The sequence below is a fragment of the Argentina silus genome, assembly GCF_951799395.1.
Source record: "Argentina silus genome assembly, chromosome: 21".
NCBI classification, from domain to species: domain Eukaryota; kingdom Metazoa; phylum Chordata; class Actinopteri; order Argentiniformes; family Argentinidae; genus Argentina; species Argentina silus.
This window is the reverse complement of record NC_139675.1, coordinates 9,643,292-9,663,655: the sequence shown is the minus strand read 5'-3', so window position 1 is coordinate 9,663,655 and position 20,364 is coordinate 9,643,292. Positions and strand designations below refer to the sequence as shown.

Below are 20,364 nucleotides of genomic sequence, written 5' to 3'. Positions count from 1 at the left end.
GAGCAGCCCCAGACTAGCACCATGCCAAACACAACAGAATCTCTCGCACACACACATACACACACACACACACACACACACACGCGCGCGCATGCATACACACCCACACCCACACACACACACAGACATAATTTATGAGGAGTCAGCTATGGTGTGGTATTACACTTTCCTGCAGAGGACTCTCTATCATGGATGAATAGTTATAATCTGTGTTGACAGACTTCAAAAGTTCAGGATAACGCTCTCAGGTCCCTGGGAAGTCAGAAAGATGTGGTGGTGGTATCGTTGATGGCTTAACAAGCTGTTCAGAACACCACGAGAAGTACACACACACACACACACACACTTACGAGCTCAAGAACAGATTAACAACCGGCGCTGACACACAGGCTCAGATGTAAAGGTGTTTGTATTGCTCTGCTGACAGTAAAATGTTGCTGACTATACACGTTATGCATTTAAGCTAAAGCACAGAACTCAAATGTTTGTTTTAGTCGTACTCTATGCTATTATTTCACTGTGACATGCAGCGGTTGCCGCGATGATAACACAGCACAGTTATTGGTTCTCAGTACAATAAATGATACAGTAGTCAATTACATGTCCTGCAGGGGAGGTTGGTGAAGGCAGAACGTGTGTTTGATACCGCTCCTCATTCCATTTTATACATTATAATGAGCTCATCCTCCCTTGCTCCCTGACACTATTGGCTACTATTTCAGGTGGGGAAAATAAAGACAATGGTGGTGTAAACTGAGATGGGATAAACATCATAGACATATCGAGCCTCCTAGAATAACTGGTGTGTGTGTGAGAGTGTGTGTCCAGAATGTGCACGTTCCAAATGTAGACGACTCAGTGAACCATGGTCACTCCATCTGTTCCTTTGTCCAGCTCCCGTTGTGAAACACACACACACACACACACACACACATTCTCATCGTTTTAATTTAATCTGTCTAATTTAATCGTTCTCTGCCTGCAATGCATTTTCGGAAAAAGAGAGCATTGTTTTTGTTTTGATTGCGAAGCGCCGCCCCGCGGTTCGGGTGACACACGTCAATCGTTGGGAGGTTGACGCTTGGCAACGTCACGGACATCGAGAGCGAGAGAGAGCAGAGCCAGGGGGGAAGGAGGACGGACAGAATGGCGGCTGCACAGTGCCGTAGCTCCAAATGCACGGCAGAAAGAAAAGGATTCAGGCGGGAACTCGATTCCTGGCGGCACAAACTGATCCACTGCGTGGGTAAGATCACATGCATGATTTCATGGTGTTCATTTCAAAGGATGGCACCCGAGTGCAAGGGGAGATCATGAACTTGAAGTGGCTTTGCATAGCAACTGGCTAGCTAGACCCCGGTTTAGCCCTTGCTAATGTGCTAATGCAATTCTAGCATGCCCATTTAGGTTGGCTCCATTTTCTTTGTCCTGGCTCTTGCCTGGCTTATCCGATGTACGGCCCTTCCTCCCCTGGGGTTGTCAATGTATGGCTGCTATAAATTAGCGTGGATTTTTGGATTAGCCATAGCGAACCAAAATAGGTTGCAAAGTAGCTGGCCGGTTAGTACAGTAAACATAACATCATTAGCCAGCTAGCTATTATAGCCAACTAAGATTCACTTGCTTGAATATGAAACGTTCCAACAACCCGTTGATTAGGCTTAACCCTCACAGCAATAACGTGAATGATGCAACAGTCAAAAACCGTGATTATTTTTTACATGATTTGCATGGATCTTGGTTATTTGGGGGGGCTAAAGATTTCGGTTATTTGGGGGGCTAGGAAGGGAGGAGGGGGGGTGAGAAAGCGGCTAATGTTACCAAGGCGATTGGAGGTTTTTTTTTTCCTTCTTTTTTTTTGGTGCCGATTTTAGGGGAGTGTCAGCAATAATCCTAACGGCCGTCCTGTAGCAAAACTGGCGTTAGGTTAGAAGCACAAATTCTTACCTTGTATGTTGCTCGTCAATATTTGTCCAGCTGCAGAGGTTTGTTCCAACACCACTACACTTGATTCAGCCAGCTAATGAACTGATAATCAATATCTTGATAAACAAATTTGAATCAGGTGAGCGAGTGCTTGGTTGGATTTACAGCCACCACACCTTGTAACTTTGAAGGACTAGAATAATTGCGGACCACTGTTCAGTTCCATGACTCAAATGACAACTTACTGCATGTAGTAAACACATAAAAAAACACACAATGGTGCATATATTTGTTGGCAATACTGATAGCCGGTGAACTTTGCAACCCCAGTGTTGTTAAAACACCACATACATGGAGTCTCCAGACTTAAATGAGTAGGTCCAGACTAGTCCAGAAAGCATCCTCCTTCTATACAGTCCTAGGGACAGATGGAGTCAGAGACTTTGCCATGTATTGAAATAAAAATGACCCCGCCAAGATACAGTTTGTAATCAAATCCTTCTTTCACTGACTCTGGTGGTTCGTCGGGTGGTTGTCCCCTTTGACCGTCATCAAAATAATTTCGTAGCAAGTACAGGGAATTAACGAGCTAACTGATGAAATCCAGAGTTGGAGCTCAAGTTAGCTGGCTTTGCAGCGTGCCCCATGAGAGTTTATATTTTACTAGGCACATTTGGCTAGCTTGATGGCAGTCAAAAAGGGCAACCACACGACGTGTGTGTGTGTGCGTGCGTGTGTGTGTGCGTGTGTGTGTGCGTGTGTGTGTGTGTGTGTGTGTGTGTGTATAATGTAATGGAGTGTATTCTTTTGTCGTGCAGGGTTCGAGAGCATTCTGGAGGGAGTCTATGGCTCATTGCTGCTCAAAGATCTCAATATATTTGATGGTGAGTGTGTGTGTGTGTGTCTATATGTCACATGTATTTGCAGAGAAGCTTTTTATGTGTTAAGGGCGGGTGGTTATTGGATGTGTATTTTGGTCGAGCCTGTGTCCATGTGACATGTAAAGTCTGATGTTGGTGTGGGTGTGCCCTTGCAAAGGTCTTTGCCTACCTGTCAAGATGTGGGAAATAGTCAGAGTACAATATGACATTCCAGGCCTTCTTTATATCATCCCACTGTTAAGTCTTAAAGATTGGAAGAGATTCTGGAAGTTCAAATACAAATAGGCCTGTCCTTAATGTGTGTGTGCGTGTGCGCGTGTGCGTGTGCGCAGATTGTGAACCAGACGATGTGGATGACTGGTCAGTGGACGCCAGCTGCTCTTTCTGCAACCTTCAGCTGGACAAACTCAATGTAAGTCCCGTCTCTCCTCTAAAGACACCAACCCCTCCAGTGTCGGGGGATCTGGAGGTACCAGAGAGAGGTGTTATGATGCGCTCAGGCAATCATAGAAAACTCTGAAGTCGTTTAAATTAACCTTACATTAAAAGTTATTTGCGTAGAACTTCTTATTGGTTGATTCTGATGTTCTGCGAGTGGGAAACTCAGGTATCGTCTTTGTACACTGAGTTTCCAAATCAAAAATGTTAAAGTTTCCTAGTTCAGAGCACTTGAACAGCACATAAGTAGCATGGTGATGGCTCCACCTAGCCTTGGCGTTAGAGGAACGCCTACCATACTGTTTACGCCAATCCTCTTCAGACACTGAAGCGGTAGAGGCTAGAGATTGTCTCTAGAGCTCTCCAAACTTGAACGTAGGCTCCACCTAGGCGAGGGAGATTTGAGGATAGAGCAATAGGCCCTAGTTGTCACGGATGTGTTTTTGGTTTTCCTGGGACGTGTTAGTGATGTCATTTTGCCCCCCTCCTCTGATAGGACCATGTTCCAGCGGCCGCCTCCCCCCTGTCCTCCCCCTCAGATGACACGCCTTCTCAGGCCCCTCCCCTCTCTGACAGCTGCCAATCAGCTCACAGGTTCCTCCACGCTGTGTTCCACAGGAAGGGTGAGTCAAACCGTCCACCTCAACACTCAAAACTAAGGGAACCTGTTATAGAATGTCTGAATTGGTTAACATTTGGTACGGGTCAGTTTATGGTTTTGACCGATCCAGGCTGTCAATGAAACCTCCTGGTCAGAAACCTCCTTTTAATCTCTCCCTACTTGTGCACATATGTGTGTTCAACACCTTGGTAATAGTGCCTTATTACAGTGTCAACTGTATTTGTAACTATCTTGGTAAATGTTTAGCTCCTCCAGAGTCAGTGTCGCAAATACACTGGGGCAAAGGGTAAAAAGGCCCTTAAGATATTCAATAATGCCCCACAAAATCACAGGGGCAAAAAATGCCCCCAAAATGTTAATTTGCACCAGAGTGCACCCTGTGAATCAGTGGAGGTAGACATCGGAGGATAAGCTCATCGTAATGCATGGAATGGAATAGGGAACGGTATCAAATACGCAATTCCTCATTCCATTCCATGCATTACAATGAGCCAGTCTTCTGATTTCTACCGCCACCAGCCTCCCCCGGTGTGAAAAGTAAAGGTTGTTTTGTTGTTTCTCTGTGGTTGCCGTCAGACGACCCGGCTAGCTGTGAGCCCAGCATCCCCCTGGCTGCTCAGCAGCTCATGACCAAGATGATCCTCCAGTTTGCCAAGGAGTACGCCGGCAAGAACGGCTTCAGCACTGGAACTGACCCGGAATCACCTCTACTGGACTGCCCTGACCCGGATGCCCCCCTGGACCTCACTGTGACCCGAAACCAGGAGAACCACGTGAGAGAACCTAAACCAGGTTAGAGAACCCAGCACCAAGCCCTAAGATTACACAGACACACACACCTCAACCTCTAACCACCCACACACACACACCTCAACCCCTAACCCTACACACACCTCAACCCCTAACCCCACACACACACACCCCAGCCCTAACCCTACACACACCTCAACCCCTAACCCCACACACACACACCTCAACCCAGAGGGCTTTCCGTTGCATCTGCACCCAAACATGGAGGATTATCCTACTGATTGCCTTTCCCGCTCCCACTAGCATTCACACCCCAATACGACATTTGCCTTGTTGTTATTCTTCTGACTAGCTCTCCTGCCCCCCCCCCCCTTCACAGACGGAGTGCTCGACCTCTCCAAGAGGAACTCTGCCGGCTCAGCGACGTCATCGCCCACCAATCACAAAGCCTCAGGGTGAGTGCTCTTTCTCTTATTGGCCGTTCAAACTCAAAACGAGTGTATGTGTGCCCTTTGCAACATCAAGCTGGCTGAAACTTCCGAGTGATGTTTGGGTTGATGTGGATCAGTGGTTTCTACTGAACCAAACCAGCCATCTAATATGAATGCTGCCACGGTTATTGACAAGAAGAGGCGCATTTTAATTCCATACACATACTAACATAAAGTGAGACCTTCTGAATTGACAATTACAATAGTTCTAGAATAGTTATCCAGTATTCTGCTGGACACTGAATCAGAGCAGTGTTTTTTTGTTTTTTTATTTTTTTTACTTGATTTTAGATGCTTGGTTGTTTTTTGTGTGGTTGGTGTTTTGATGTTTGGCCAAGGGGGTTGACTCTTTTATCACTTGTTGAGCGGTAACGTCACAGCAACGTCACAATAACGGGCGTCAGCGGCTCAGGATTTGACAGTAAGGAGCTCTGGACACCCTCTGTAACATTTCACCTCCTGTTCCACTGCTCCAGTCTGACTGTGATTATTACACAGTCCTCTCCAGTACTTAGGACCCCCTCACACCAGGACCTCCCCTCCCCCCCCCCCCCCACCCCCCCACGCTACTGGGAGTGTGTGTGTGCGCGTGCATGTGTGTGTTTGTGCCACAGTAACCACAACCAATCACAGACTGTCCTACCCGGACGTGAGGCTATGCCACACACCGAGTGTGTGTGTGTGTGTGTGTGTGTGTGTGTGTGTGTGTGTGTGTGTGTGTGTGTGTGTGTGACACACACCGTGACAAAGCACAGAGTAACAGCCCAGAGACTGTGTGAGAGATGACAAAGAGCCAGACGTGACAGAGTGAGACGCAGTGATGTTACCAACACAAGGCATAAAGGAGTGGACCCCACCCCCCCCTCCCCCCCAACCCCCTCTCTCGCCACAAACCCCCCCCCCCCCCATCCCTCATCATGGTGTTTCATCCTCCCACCCCTAGGAGGCAGCACAGGGCCAGGCAGAGGGAGGAGTATGCAGAGAGGAGCTGCGAGCTGTCTGAGGGGCTGCTGTCTAAGGCTCTGAGGGACGTTCGCTCTGGGAGTCTGGAAGAGCGCAGGGCGGCTCTGCTCTACGGGATCCCCCCCACCACCCTGAGACAGAGCCTAGAGGCTCTGGCCGAGGGTGGGGTCAGCCTACTGCGCTGCCTTGCCCAGGGAGGGGGGGCTGGGGCTGTCAGGGAGGAGGTGGCGGTGTCCCAGGATGTGTTGCCGTCCGTGCACGGAGGCGAGGCCAGGCTGGTCCTGCAGAGGTTGGCAGCGTGGGCGGAGCGGGCGGAACTGGGCGGGGAGGCAGTGTGGGCGGAGAACGGAGAGATTAGATTCCCCTCCTCCTCCTCCTCCTCCTCCTCCTGCCATCACCAGCGCAGCTTACAGAGAGCGCTCTCCCTCTCTCTCCCCCACCAGCTCAGGGACGACCCCCCAGGCAGCCCTCCTCCTCAACCTAGCCTTGACCCCCCCACCCCCCTCCGCATCCCTCAGGTTCGCTCCGTCTCCACCCCCTCCAGACCGACCCCCCTTGAGCCCTACAGCCTGGCCGAGACCCTGTACCACCACACCTCAACACCGGAGGGTACCACCCCCGCCACCACCACCGCTGCTGCTGCTAGATCCTCTGCACTCTTCAAACTCCGATCCCCCCTCCTGCTGCCCTGCATCCCCTCCCTGGATGCCTGTCTGGGCGGGGCTGACCTCTCACCCCACCGCCTCGGCCTGGCCAGGCGCAGCTCCTCGTTGGAGGACTCGGAGGAGGGGGGGGCGGCGGCGTGCCGGGACAGGGACAAGCAGCCGAGGAAGAAGCGCGGACGCTACCGCCAGTACGACCACGATCTGCTGGAGGAGGCCATCACCATGGTGATGGGAAGCCGGATGAGCGTGTCCAAAGCCCAGAGTGTTTATGGGATCCCTCACAGCACGCTGGAGTACAAGGTCAAGGAACGACTCGGAAAGCTCAAGATCCCTCCCAAGAAGAAACCTCCGGGCAACTCCCGTCCGACCGACTCCTCCGGATCCAGTACCGTTGTTGTTGGTTCCGCCGACTCAGGGACTACTGCCACCGCAAACAGGTTCTAGACTACTCTACAAGTCTAGAACCGGAACCCGCCACACTTGAATTACTCCACCTCGTACAGGATAATGTTTTTTCACGGAGACACTTGGAACACAACCCATGCCTTCTAAAACAGAGATTACTATTCAGGTTTTTCACTGTGTCTATATAGATATGGTTATATAGCCTACAGAGAGATTGAAGTTGTAAAGCAGGTTTTCTCAGTCCATGGTCGTGGGGACCTACCCCGATGCAGGTTTTCATTCTGACACAGATTATGCCATGTTCTGGATTAGGTTTGGGCCTATAATCACACTTTCATTTGAAGATGCTTTCTAGTTTTGAGGACTAGGCTTAATCTGAGTCTAGGAAACAACAACATTTCAGGTAACTAACTATTTAAAAGCTGATGGGTGTCTGTGGGACAATGTTTCAATGAGGAGTGATTCAATGTAGTTAAATTGGTTACTCCTTACCCCTTAAAGGGATGGTTAGGGCTATTTTCGTGATTTGGTGAAAATGCAAAGTAGATGGTAGTAAACTAATTAGCAGAGATGCTTTCACAACTGGTCTATAAGGACAACTCAGGGTAAGATTAATCTTCCCCTAATCATGACAATAGGCTAAACCATTCCTTTAAACAGATAAAATACTAGTGATACTACTGATTAAATATTGTGTGATTTCTGCCCAGCGAGGGTAGGGTCCCCAGGGCCAACGTTGAGAAACCGTGGCTGTGAAGCACTGGTGATCACCAGTCATGTGTGAATCACATTCTGCTGTTAAGATATTCAGGTTTTGATTTTAACTCTAACAGTTCCTACTCAGGAGCATCAATGATTGTCGTTTGCAGCTCTTTTTCCTGGGCAGCTCACCCAGGCTAATGAAGTGATTTAGAGCAGTTTATAACAGATTATAACAGATGACTTAAACTTATGTCAGAGGCAGTTCTAGAAACTGAAATTAGTGGGATCAACTATACCTTTATGAAGCTTGTTGCCGCTCTCCCTGGGAGATCCTTTGTTCACTAGGGCGTAAACTATGTTTTTAAGTGATTGCTGTAGCTAATCAAAGCTATTTGAGATTTTAAACCATTTATTTTCATCCCTCTTTATGTGAAAGCTAGTCTTAAAAATGGTATAGGGTGAAGTTGGAATGCAATGTGAATGCATGTTTAAAAAAAAAAAAAAAAAAAAAATGTGCACTGAAAAGCTTGGGAATGGTACGTTTATTGTGAATGTGTAATGTTTTCAAAGATTTTTTTTTTTTTTTTTTTTTTTTAAATCACAGATGGATATTTACTGAGGTTCATTTCTCTCTACCACTACTGTAAACCTCATAGAACTCTGCTGCTCTTTTTCTTTCTCTCTTTCTTTCTATTTTCTAAATGTTCTATCTCTTCTTCTGCTGTTGTTGAAGGGCCTGTTGCATTATATCTCGGCTATTACCAAAACAACAGTTCAGGGTCAGTCTGTGTAGCTCCTCACACAAAGCTGCTCTTTCACTAACTTCTCTGGGATGTCTGTCTGTCAGTAGCCTTTGCTCTGGGTTCATCACTAGAGAACTGAATACAGGGCTAACAGCATGTTATTTTCTCTCAAGGAAACACCCTTAAGTGGAAACGCTCAAATACTCACCTCTATAAAGCCATTTGCTACTAAGTCAATGGAAATGGACCTGTAACAACAATGTTTTGTTGTCGTCGTCATCGTCATCCTCAACTCATGAATTCTAAATCGCGAGTTTTAAGGTAAAAGAAATGATATGGAACCTGCTCAGTGGCTTTGGCAGGGAAGATGGCGGTTCATTGCCCTGTTCATGGCTGTGTGTTTGTCCTTGTACTGTGACTGTTGTTACTGTTGTGAGTATGCCTTGTCTTTTGTAAGTTATAGGCTAGCAGTTTTTGTTTCTTTCTTTCTGAAGAACTCTGAGATCTCACTCAGTGGCATCAGTTGCATTTCAAACCTGTAACCCTGGCAACTAAACTACAACTGAATCTTTTTGTTCATAACAGTATAAACCAGGGGAGGCTGGTGGAGGTAGACATCGGAGGATGGGCTCATTGTAATGCATGGAACGGAATGAGGAATAGTATCAAACTCGTGTTTGATACCATTGCTCAGTCCATGCATTACAATGAGCCCGTCCTCCGATGTCTACCTCCACCCTCCTCCTCTGGTATACACCAGTGCCTGTCTCAAAAGCTACCGCAAACCTCAGCGTGTAGTCTCAACTCTGGGAACTAGCAGCTAATAATATCTATATTAATTTATTGATATGATGATTACTTTTGGGTGAAAACGGAAAAACAGATACCAACCTCAGAATTGGTTTTATTGCCATAACAACACTCCTCAATACTGTCAACAGCCTTGTTTTTATATGTTTTCAGAGTAATTTTTTTCTGAATCGGACAGCCGACAAATCTTTGAGATTAATTAACAGAAATCGGTTATTTATGCATAAATCAATTGCACTATGATTTATCAATCATACATGTTTTCAAATTAGTGTACTGAAATGTTTTGTGTTAATGTTGCTGTGTATATTTTCTTGATTGTGATTTTTAATAGTTTGGTTGTGTTGGTAGTTTTTGATTTGTATTGAAGCACTTTGATGCATCGTGAAACGTGTTTTTTCTGAAATTGCATGCTTAGGTGATTTTAAATGTTATATTAATTTATTTTGTCCAGGACTTACTTGCCCCTTTAGGCCACTAAAACATACTGCTCTTGACAGAGAATCAGAGATGCTTGGTCTGTGATAGACTTATGGCACCTGTGATTATTCAGTCCCCCCCCGATGCATCCTGCTAAATGATTTTACTTTGGCTATTGATTCTGTCAAGTAATTGTTCTGTAAAATTCCGTCAACGATTGATTCTTGGTCATTCTGATCAATTCAGTAACTGTTCTACCTCTATAATCACCTACTATGATTGTTTCGATTCTAGAAGATAGAACTCTGGAATGGATTGTTTCACAACAGTTGTAGACATTACATCACAGAGATCCAGAGACTGTTTTCTTAGAGGGGGGTAAACGGTGTTAACTAGCATAGGGAAAAAGTCGAAATTACTTTAGTAAAATACCCAAACGTAACTATTTAGCCCCGTTCTTTTTGCTGTGATTGTAAAATCCATTAATTTATAGTTACTCCCCCCCCTCTCTCATGCACAAAATAATGTTGTGTTTACATGGTTGTCATAGTGAAATTCTGGGGAGGCAGAAAATTGAGGATTATACATGATGAGCCCGTCCTCCGGTTTCCTCCTCCGCTGGGGTTATTTGAATACTATTGGTTATCTGGTTCAACAGTCTTTGTAGCAACAATGTTGACTTTCTCACTGCAACTGAGAAGTTACACCCCCAGCCCACCCTCAGATGACCTCTCTCTTGCACTGCAATCCCAATAAAATAAGTTTAATTTGATATGGTATTTTAGCAGTTGATGTTTTTTGAAAGATGAATGATTTGCGTTGATATTTAAATTTCTGTTGATGGGTTCGTTTGTTGGTGAGAGTGGCGTTGACAATTTATTTCCTTTGGTTGAGCGTTGCTACAATCGTTTTCCTCTGCCTTCAGCAACTCATCAATAAAAACTGTTCAGAAGAACAAATCCCTCAGTCGTCCTGTGATCATTGTGTCAGTTGAACACATTTTTGGTGAATGAATCATGTTGAACATGTTTGGTTGAGTGTTATGAATAATAGTAATTAGTTTTCAGGACAACATGGTACATTGGTATACAGAGTTTCTGTTTCAAATGAATGAAAGTGCTTTATATTATATTATATTAATCTCTCTGTAGGCTTTACCTTTATTGATTGTCAGTCAGCCTCATTTGTGATTTTCTATTCCCATTTTAATGAACATCTGGCTTTTGTATTTTTATATTTCATTGATTTCCTCTACCCCTCTAACGATCGTTTGTTATGCATCTCTATCTGTAGCTTCCTGTTGCCGATGGATACAGACCACACCCAGCAGGAAACAAAGGATTCTGGGATGCCAGAGGCCCGAAGTGGATGGAACCCTGCACTTGAAGCAGTGCTCTTCTCCCTCTGCCCTGCCCACAGCTCCTTGCTCCAGCGAATCCTGATCACATACCACAAGTACCGCCTGTCGTTGCCCTTCTCCCATCGCAGACTCACTCAGGCCGACCCCAACTGCCACCACCACCTGATAGCCAAACCACAGGACAATGCTCGTCCTTCTCCTCTCCCGTTCCCTGACAGGAAAGCCCCTAATAGCACCCTTCAAATGCCCTTCAGTGACTGTAACAATCAGAATCACCGTGGCGCACCCTGCCTGTCCCGTGACTGTAAGCCCCATAGCAGCGCCTCTCCCTTCCCCTTCAGTGGCTGTACGAGCCAAGCTGCTCAGGGCTCTGGCTGTTGCTGTGGTCCGCCCTGCAGGGTGGCAGCCTACCCTGTTGGCCCTGCGTCTAGCTGCCTGAAGGGCCTCCACTGCCTCCCCTGCCAAAGCCTGACCATGGGACACATCAATAAAGTGGTCTGCTCCTTCACTTGCTCTCCTTCTTTATCCTCATCCCCCTCTTTATGCTCTACCTCTACTTTGTGCCCCACTCCCTCTGTATACCCCACTTCAACTGTCTGCTGCAGTCCCCACCCCTGTCCCTGCTATTCACACCATGCCTACATAACCCAGGTCAGACATGCAATGGAGGAAGGAGTGGGAGGAGGGGATCCCCAGTGCCCAGTCCTCCAGAGAGAGCAAACCCGCAGCCCTTCTCCACCCCCGTTGTCCCCCATTCCCTTTGACATCAACGCAAAAGCGGAGGACAAGCCTCCTTCCTTGCTACCCCACGAAAAGGAGGATATTGATCGCTCTCTCTTCTTAATGGTCACAGACGACCAGGGGGATGTTGCTAGCCAAAAAGAGGCAGATGTGGATATGGCCAATACAGAGGAGTCTAAGTGTAAGACTCCAGAGAGGAGTCCAGCTGAGCAGAACCAGAGTGGGAGTTCACTACAGGATGTGATGGAGCGCTTCAGCGAGAAACTCGAGACAATCAAACCCTTGGAGAAGGACCAGACTCTGAGCTCCTCCTCAGCCAACCAGAGCCTGGGGTCCCAGGCTGACGCCCACCTGAGTGAGATCATCACCACTGTGTTGCACTCGGGCAATGACAGCGACTACAACCTCAGCGAGCTCTTCCACCGTCACGATGACAACGAGGCCAGGTCACCCCAGACCCGTTCCCGCCGGCGACAGGAGGCACTGGCGTCGCCCGACCAGTCCTCCACCTGGCGACAGAGCCTGCAAATCAAACGGGAACTGGCTAGGCTTGACCAATCGCTCTGCAAGAGAAAACTGTCGCTTGGGAAGAGTGGGAGATCGAAAGATTGCAGAGGTGTTACATCGCCCCCATCCCGCTCCTCGCCAGAGACAACCCCTGTTAAAGAGGAGGAGGACAGAGTCATAGAGACGGTGAGAGAGGAGGAAGAGAGGGATGGAGTAATGAATGGGGGAGGGATAGAGACAGTGACGGAGGGAGAGAGGGACAGGGTTACAGAGGAGGGAATAAAAGATGGGGGAATGATGGAGACAGTGACTGAGGGAGAGAAGGACGGGGTCAAAGAGGAGGGGAGAATAATAGAGACAGTGACAGAGGGAGAAAGGGACAGGGTCACAGAAGAGGGAATAAAAGAGAAGGGAATGATGGAGACATTGACGGAGGGAGAGGGGGACAGGGTAACACAGGAGGGAATAAAGGAGGGGGAAAGGATGGCGATAGAGACAGATGGAGAGAGGGACAGGGTCACAGAAGAGGGAATAAAGGAGAGATTGACGGAGGTGAGTTTTGATGGGTACAAACTCACAGAGCGGGAAGAGGTAGACAAAGTCACGGAGGAGGGAGATGAGGACAGAATGACAGAAGAAACAGAGGAGAGAAAGGAAGAAGAGAGAGTAGAAACCCCAGACACCTCCGACAATCAGACCTCATCATTACCCCCCACTGAGCCGCAGAGTTGTTCACCTGAGGCCGGGAGGACAGAAGAAGAAACACCAGCCTGCAGCAGTGCGTGTGATGATAGCAGTGGCCTTTCTGAGAAGACAGAGGACACACCAGGAACTCTAAGCTGTAGCAATGGCAGTGTATTTGCCATAGGTAGGGGTGGTCACCACCACAGGAGAGTCAGAGGAAACAGAAAGACCAGGCTTCTCTCTGAGACAGCCAGCTCCAGCGAGGCAGGAAGATCCAGGAGGAACATCGTCCCTCCTCAGCGGTTCTCCTCCTACGTCACAGAGCCCAGGAAGATGTTCTTTGCTGCCTGTTTCTCTGAGACCATCTTCAGCCAGAGAACACCAAAGGTTCTGATAGCCAATCACACAGAGGCCCTCTCGTCAGGAACAGAAACGACTGACGGTGATGCAAGTGAAACAAGAGAGGAATCCCTGCAGTCCGTGCCTGAGCTTGTGAAACAGGAGAAAGATGACGGTGCCTGTGAATCGACACCAGGAGATCTACCAGGAAGTCCAAACACTGAGTCAGAGAGTCAGAATCAAGTCACCCAAGTCACTGTAGCTGCCGCAGAGCAGAGTCCCCCGAAGCACACCTCCCAGAACAGGACCGATGACAGAGACATTGCAGCCAAACCTTACGGTCGTTTACGCTCATCCCCGGCCAAAGTCCAGGACCGGAAACCAGCCACTAGAAAGCCCAAGAGACCCTCTAAGCCACGAGGCACCGGTGTGTCTGAAAACACTGCTAGCTCTGTCGAGAGCCACTCTCATTTTCAATACACCAGCCCAATCAAGCTGATGTTTGTGTCTCCAGTGTTTGGTGAGGAAGGGGTTAAATACACCCTGAGGGCGGCTGCCTCAGGCCCCAGTTGGCAGGGAGAGGAGACGTTTGACCCATGCGAGGAGTCATCCTGGGCTGGAACGCCAGAAAAGACAAGGACCCCAACCACTGAGGCCACTGCCTCGCCACCAAAGCTGGGTGTGTCGAGAGAGGGAGAAGTCAGCCCACCAAAACAGTCTGTAGAAACTGACACACAAAGATCACCGGTGGCTCTTAATGGAGGTGTCGAGAAGCAAGATGGTCCTCCTTTCCATGAAACAACCCCCCCAAAGAGGCGGGGGCGCCCCAAGAAGCTGGGACCACAGCTGGAAAAGCGAGCTAAGAGACCAATCGGTAGACCGCCCAAGCAAAAGGGTCTGGATCAGACCTGTGTTCCCGGTAAGAGAGGCTCCAATGCTGTGAATGAAAATACTTCTGCTCCAGGCCGTGATGAGGAGGAGCCAGCCAATAAGAGTCTCAAAATCACAGTGGTGTATGGACGGTCGAGGAGGAGCAAACGTATGGTGTCTGAGGACTGTGCTCGTCTCCAGACAGCGCAACATGAAGCTCCTCTAGCAGAAACCGGAGATGACCACTCTGACAAAAACAACCTGCTGAAGAACTCTAGAGTCAGTGTTGAACCCCTCGACAACGTTCCCAAAGAAGAGACTGAAGATTTGAATTTTGTTAGGCCCGTGAAGGACAGGAAGTTCGCACCTCATTCAAGCAGCAACATCAAATGCCAGAAGCTGAGGAGACCTGGGAGACCCGGGAGACCGGCCAAGGTGAAGATCTCTGGAATCTCGGTCACTGTCACCACAGTGTCCCCCCGGCAACGCAAGATACACATGAACAAGGACAACAGGGGCTTGCCGGACAAATTCCGGCGAAGGAAAGCACTCCTGCCTGAATTCCAGCCTTCCAAAGAGCCGAGGACAATCAGTGTTGAACCAAGCAACGACAGTGTGCAAACAGAAAGAACAAAAGACTTAAAGCAGGAAAGGAGGGAAGGGCAGACACCACAGATACCAGTTCGTCACTCGGTACGAGTTCGGAAGCCCTCTGTATACTTGCTACACTCTGTCGCCACCTCCAGGTCATTCAGTCACAGTACAGCCCTGCTGCGGCGTTCCAGACAGCTGCTCCTAAACAGAGCCAGCACCCAGAGGAGGCAGGAGGAGGCCCAGGGGGGAGAGGACACACCAGGGGATAAAACACAGCTACCTGGGCTGGAGAAGAAGAGCAAGGGTAGAAGGGTGTGTCAGGATCTGAGCCAGGTAGCAGGGGTGTCTGTGGACTCTATCTTCCCCCCCAGTGAGGTGCTACGGTGGTGGCCCGTTTCGGCTGAGGAGGAAAACCTGAACCAGGAGCTGGCCCGCAGGATACGACTTGTGTCCGACACCTGGGTCTCTGACGCCATTGAGAACCAGGGAGGGAAGTCTTTGAAACCCAGAGTGAGTGTGAGAACCAATGGTTCATCCACCAAGAAGCCAGAGTCCTCGTCGATGGTCAGGATGCTGTTTGATTGTCCATCCAGCAAGCCACGGTCCTGTAGCATGGACCAGCTCTGCTCCTGGTTCATGCAGACCACAGAGACCCAGTCTCTGTCCATCACTAAGAATTCTAGCAGCCGGAACCCTTACGAGCTCCTGCACTACCCCCGAGCCGTTAGCAGGGGGCACATCTCTCCCAGTCCACAGGCCGAGCGGCTCCGCAAACACGTCAAGAAGTTTGCTAAAACAATCCCAAAGAGTCCCGCCCAGCACCGGCAGGCCCAGCAGAGGATGTGGCGCAGGAACAAGCTGAACGCCAAACGGCGACTCTTTTCTGTGAGTCTAGCGTCAGGCAGAGTGCACCACCAGGGAACCCCCTTGTGGAGAGGGAGGAGGCTGGGGAGGTATCGATCCACTTTGCTCAGAGCAAAGTTTAAGTTCCTGACCAGGAGTGAGAGAGACAAGTGGCCAAAAAGGCGGGGAAACAATCTGATGGTGTTGATGAGGAGACTGCATGCGTTCAGATTAGCTGAGCAGGTGAAGTCCACTCTGCAGCCTGGGGAGGAGCACATGTCTACTCCACCTGCAAGAGCATTTAATCTATTCAACTCCTCAGACAATAATCAGACTAGCAACCCTGCCCAGCTGACAGAGGACCCAATGAATGTTCCCAAAGAGCAGCGTCTTAGCTCTAAAGCCTGGAGCCCAGAGTCCCTGAAAGAGTGCCGTGTCTTCCTGAAGAAGATCAACTCCCCGGACACAGAGTCCACTCCTGAGGAGGAGTGGGATATTTGTAGGGTGACACTAGACGACGGCTCACCGTCTGCTTACCGCCCCAACGGGAGGGTAGTGGAGGAGAGGGTGAGTGAGGAGGAGGATAAAGCTGTGAAAACTGAGAGGAGGAAGAGGAGGAGAAGGAAAAAGAAGAGTGCTCCCAAGAATGAGTCTGGGTGCTTCCCACTGATAGACTTTGCTGTACAAGATTGTGTCCGGGTAGGGAAGAGAAAAAGCAAGTGGAAAAGTCCCGGAAAGGTCTTTAGTGAATCACAGACACCGCCGCCAGCGAAAGTGACGAGACAATCGCGGGGGAGGGGCCTAACTGGGCCAAGATGGTCTGACTTTGTGCTGGGTAATTACATAATTTCCTCTTTGTAAATGTATTGATACTGATGCTGAATTCCAAGATGGCGCTAAAAGTATATGGCTTACACCTGTCCAATCCTTTCAGATCTACAGGAAGTGTCTTTTAATAAAGGGCTACGGGTCTGCTTGGAATTCAGCATAAGGGGCAGTTGCGTGCATTCAGATGTAGCCTTGGAATGACCTTAGTAGCCTGACTCTGGCTCCATGCAACTGGCCCTTAATGTGTAGCAGTAAGTTGGTACAACCTAAGTTGAATTAACCCTTTTTATTTTTTATTTAGGATTTGCACACACACAATAACAAATGAAAGACAAGATGAAAAGAAAAGGCAAATTGTGCAGGGGAGGTTAAGAAACCCAGTAGGGCTTATCGAGAAGCCTCCCCTAAAAAAATATAGAATAATAAGAAAAGATTAAATGTTTATAATGTTAATAATGAAATTCGACAAAATGTTACAGAGGCCCCTAACATACTAAAGGTATTGATGGCTTGCCAAACATGTTGGCTCGTCTAAAAAAAAAAAAACCTTGTCAACAAGCAATGCACTAGAATTCACATGGTATGAGTTGTTGCAGAGGAGTGATAATGAGGAAGCATCTCTACTGGATGGATGTTATTCATTAGTAACATGACACCCTCTCTCTTTACTTCTCTCTGTCTCCTCCTCTGCAGGTAACTAAGGAGAATGGGACACTCCCCTTTCCTCAGTGACTCTTATGGAAAACGCGGTGCCTTGTGACGTTCAGCCAACCACACAGAGACTGACGCTCCACTCCTGTCTCACTAAGCAGCAATTATGTAGCAGAAGTCTAACTTAACGAAAGATTAAGGTTGCACTATTTTTTTTTTTTTTTTTTTGTACGTGTTCGGTTCTGTTTCCTCCCCCTGCTTTTTCAAGTGGATATGTATGTATAGATTTGTTTTTATTTTTTAAATCTCTACTGAGATGTGACAGAACAGTTCAACCCTCAGTCCCTCACTAATGGGAATTGTCAAGACCAGATATGCCCAACCCTCTTCCTGGAGAGTTAGGGTCCTGAGGGTTTTCAGTCCGACGCAAATCTAACGCTACTCATTAAGACCTTGTTAAGCTGATCAGGTGTGTTAGGTTAGGGTTGGAGTGAAAATCTGCAGGTAGCTCTTTCAGGAGGAGGTTTGGGCACACCTGGTCTAGTTACTAGGTAGGATGATATGCACTTAGTGTGACCTGTCAGAGCGGCCATATTGGATGAAGGACTAACGTTGATATTTATCTGCATTAGGGGAAGTGACACTCCCCTCGAACATACATACCTCATTATTAGGGCCATGGGCTTTTCCTGACTAAGAACCCCTCCTGGCCCTATTCTTCATCTGTTTGCTGGCTTTGAAGTTGTGTATCGAATAACCGCAGTGGCCATTCTTCACCATGCCTCACTCAAGGCCTTTTTTAACTTGTAAAATGCTAATCAACTCCTTGAAGTATTGATGAACCGCCAACTAATATCACACCTGTAGGTACTGTAATACAAACTAAAGTATTTCTGCCTCCGATGTCATATTTTAACAGTTCAGAGATGATGCCAGATGACGCAGTGGTTATAGAATGTGTTTTTAACTAATGTTTGGTGTAGGGTTTTCTCTCTGTCACGTTTCTAGTGAGAGTGTCGTTTTAGCATAGTCCTTTTTCTTCATTTTCATCCAAAGCATTAACTCACGTACGTTTGTCAACGTCAAACCTGCCTGTTGCACTATTCCTGTCTGAGATTATTAACCCTGTAGCTCCCACTACCCCTTTGCTGCACAGCCATAGTCCCACTACCCCCCTCTACTGTAAAAACTAGAGTCTATTCTATAGAGTTCTGAAGCGTGCCGTCAGAATGTAGTTCATTTGAGCTTGTTGAATTTTCTTCCGGTTTCAAGACAAAAAAAAATCCATTAATTTTTCCCATCGGGATCTTTTCAAAAACCGTTAATATATGCGTTGTGTAACATTATAGGCTTCCAGTTTCTTGTACGTTTTCTTGTCCGATTAACTAGCATTTTATTAGTTATTGGGAAACGGTTACCAGAACTAAACGCTTGTGAATCGGGAAAAAAAAAAACGTACAAGAAACCGTAAGCCTGTGTGTAACACAACAGGATAAGAATTCAGATTGTTCAGCTTGAGCTGGAAGTTAGTTCACAGACTACAATCTGACAAACGACTTTGCCACTCTTATTAGGTGCAATATGTTTACTTTCAAAAACCCAGATGATCTATCTATATATACATTATTAACATTTGCAATGACAGGCGGGTGGATGCAATGTCACACTGTCCACTTGTGTGTTTACTTCTGATGTAAAGCCGTGTGTGTGTGACGACTTCTGAACACTCACTCATTGGGCGTATTCATAACTTTACCACTGCTATATATTTATTACCACCTATTTAATTCCGCAGGAAGAAAACATGAGAATGCTTAACAAATCTAAGAACAAACTACTAGCATTATATATATTTACCATTCTGCCATGTCCTGTTAACCTTGACTACGAAGTATGTGTCTGTCAAAGCTGTAGGGATTTGTATCAGTCCACATAAACAGGTGGTAGATGTATTGTGGTGGTGAGGTTGTGTTATGTGAAGGGTAAATGCTAAGTGGGATGCTTGGGACAACCTGACGTCACTCCATTTAAATTGGTTAAGGTAAGGGTCGTCCTAAGCATCCCACTTAGCATCTACCTTATGTGAAGAGCCCATGTTGTCGCCAACTGCAGTAAGAGAAGCCTACCTCCTTCAGGGTTCTTTTTAGGTCTAGATCCATTGCTGGACTATGTGCCTGTTATAAACCGGGGGGAAACTAAGGGGATGTGACCTGACCAGCAAACCGATGTTGAATTGGTGAAAATGTGGTCAGTTTTAGGTTTTGACCAAGTCGGGATGCTGGTCAGAAAACTCCCTTTAGTCTCTCCCTCATAAGTCATTGCGATTGCCATTTCAACACGGGAGGGCCTCTGTAACTATACAACCTTACCCCTCAGTGGAGTTACCTGGTGCTATGTTATACGTCTGGTGTATATTTTCTCTGACTTATCAAGTGTTTTTTATACTTGCCCTTACAGATGTAACAAAGACTCTGTGTCACTAGAACAATAAAGATTCTTTTGAGATAAACTGTTGTGGACAAAGTCGTGGCTCAGTGGTAACACACAACCGACATTAGTGTACGCGTATGCTCTCCCCAAGGTTTCTATGTTCAATCCCCGGGTCTGCCCATTCGGTCCTGTGCTTCCTTTCACTTGTTTCCTCTTGCATTTTTCAAATGTATTGAGAGTGGGAGTGACAGTTAGTTAGACAGAGGAGATCCACTGTTGTTTCCTTCTGCCTCTGCCAGCCCACTAGGCTGGTTGCCCAAGGTCTGTTTGTGCTGCAGCCAGCTCCTGTTACCCTCATTCACGACTCATGTTATCTTCCTATTATCATACAATTATCCCCCTATCAACATACGAGCTCAGTAATAGCCGTTGGATGTAGCACAAACTGATCTCGGGGGGGGTAATCGAGGCTACATTCCTAGTGTCCTATGCCAAACAAACAGGATTCTGTTTTGTTCAAGCATGATGCAGTATGAGGTGTTGTGGTAACCATAGAAATAAAAAAAGACAAGAAAAGATTCACATAGGACACAACAGTACACTTATGCTATCAGAGGACAGGCCCATTGTCCTCATTCCATTCCATTTTTGCCTCCACCAGCCTCCTCCCACACACACACACTCAAACAGTCCTTTAAGGT

At 47.4% G+C, this 20,364-nt stretch overlaps 1 protein-coding gene across 1 annotated transcript; it reads left to right on the top strand.

Annotated features, from left to right (window-relative positions):
• The first annotated feature begins 1,138 nt into the window (after positions 1-1,138).
• On the top strand, positions 1,139-19,720 carry lcorl (ligand dependent nuclear receptor corepressor-like). The gene is made up of 10 exons (XM_083692860.1): positions 1,139-1,246; positions 2,745-2,810; positions 3,140-3,219; positions 3,742-3,868; positions 4,444-4,659; positions 4,997-5,072; positions 11,110-11,671; positions 11,828-12,610; positions 12,884-16,589; positions 17,276-19,720. Exons 1-10 carry the CDS (start codon positions 1,147-1,149, stop codon positions 17,281-17,283), a joined length of 5,724 nt encoding a protein of 1,907 aa, XP_083548986.1. The 5' UTR covers positions 1,139-1,146; the 3' UTR covers positions 17,284-19,720.
• The last annotated feature ends 644 nt before the right edge of the window (positions 19,721-20,364 follow it).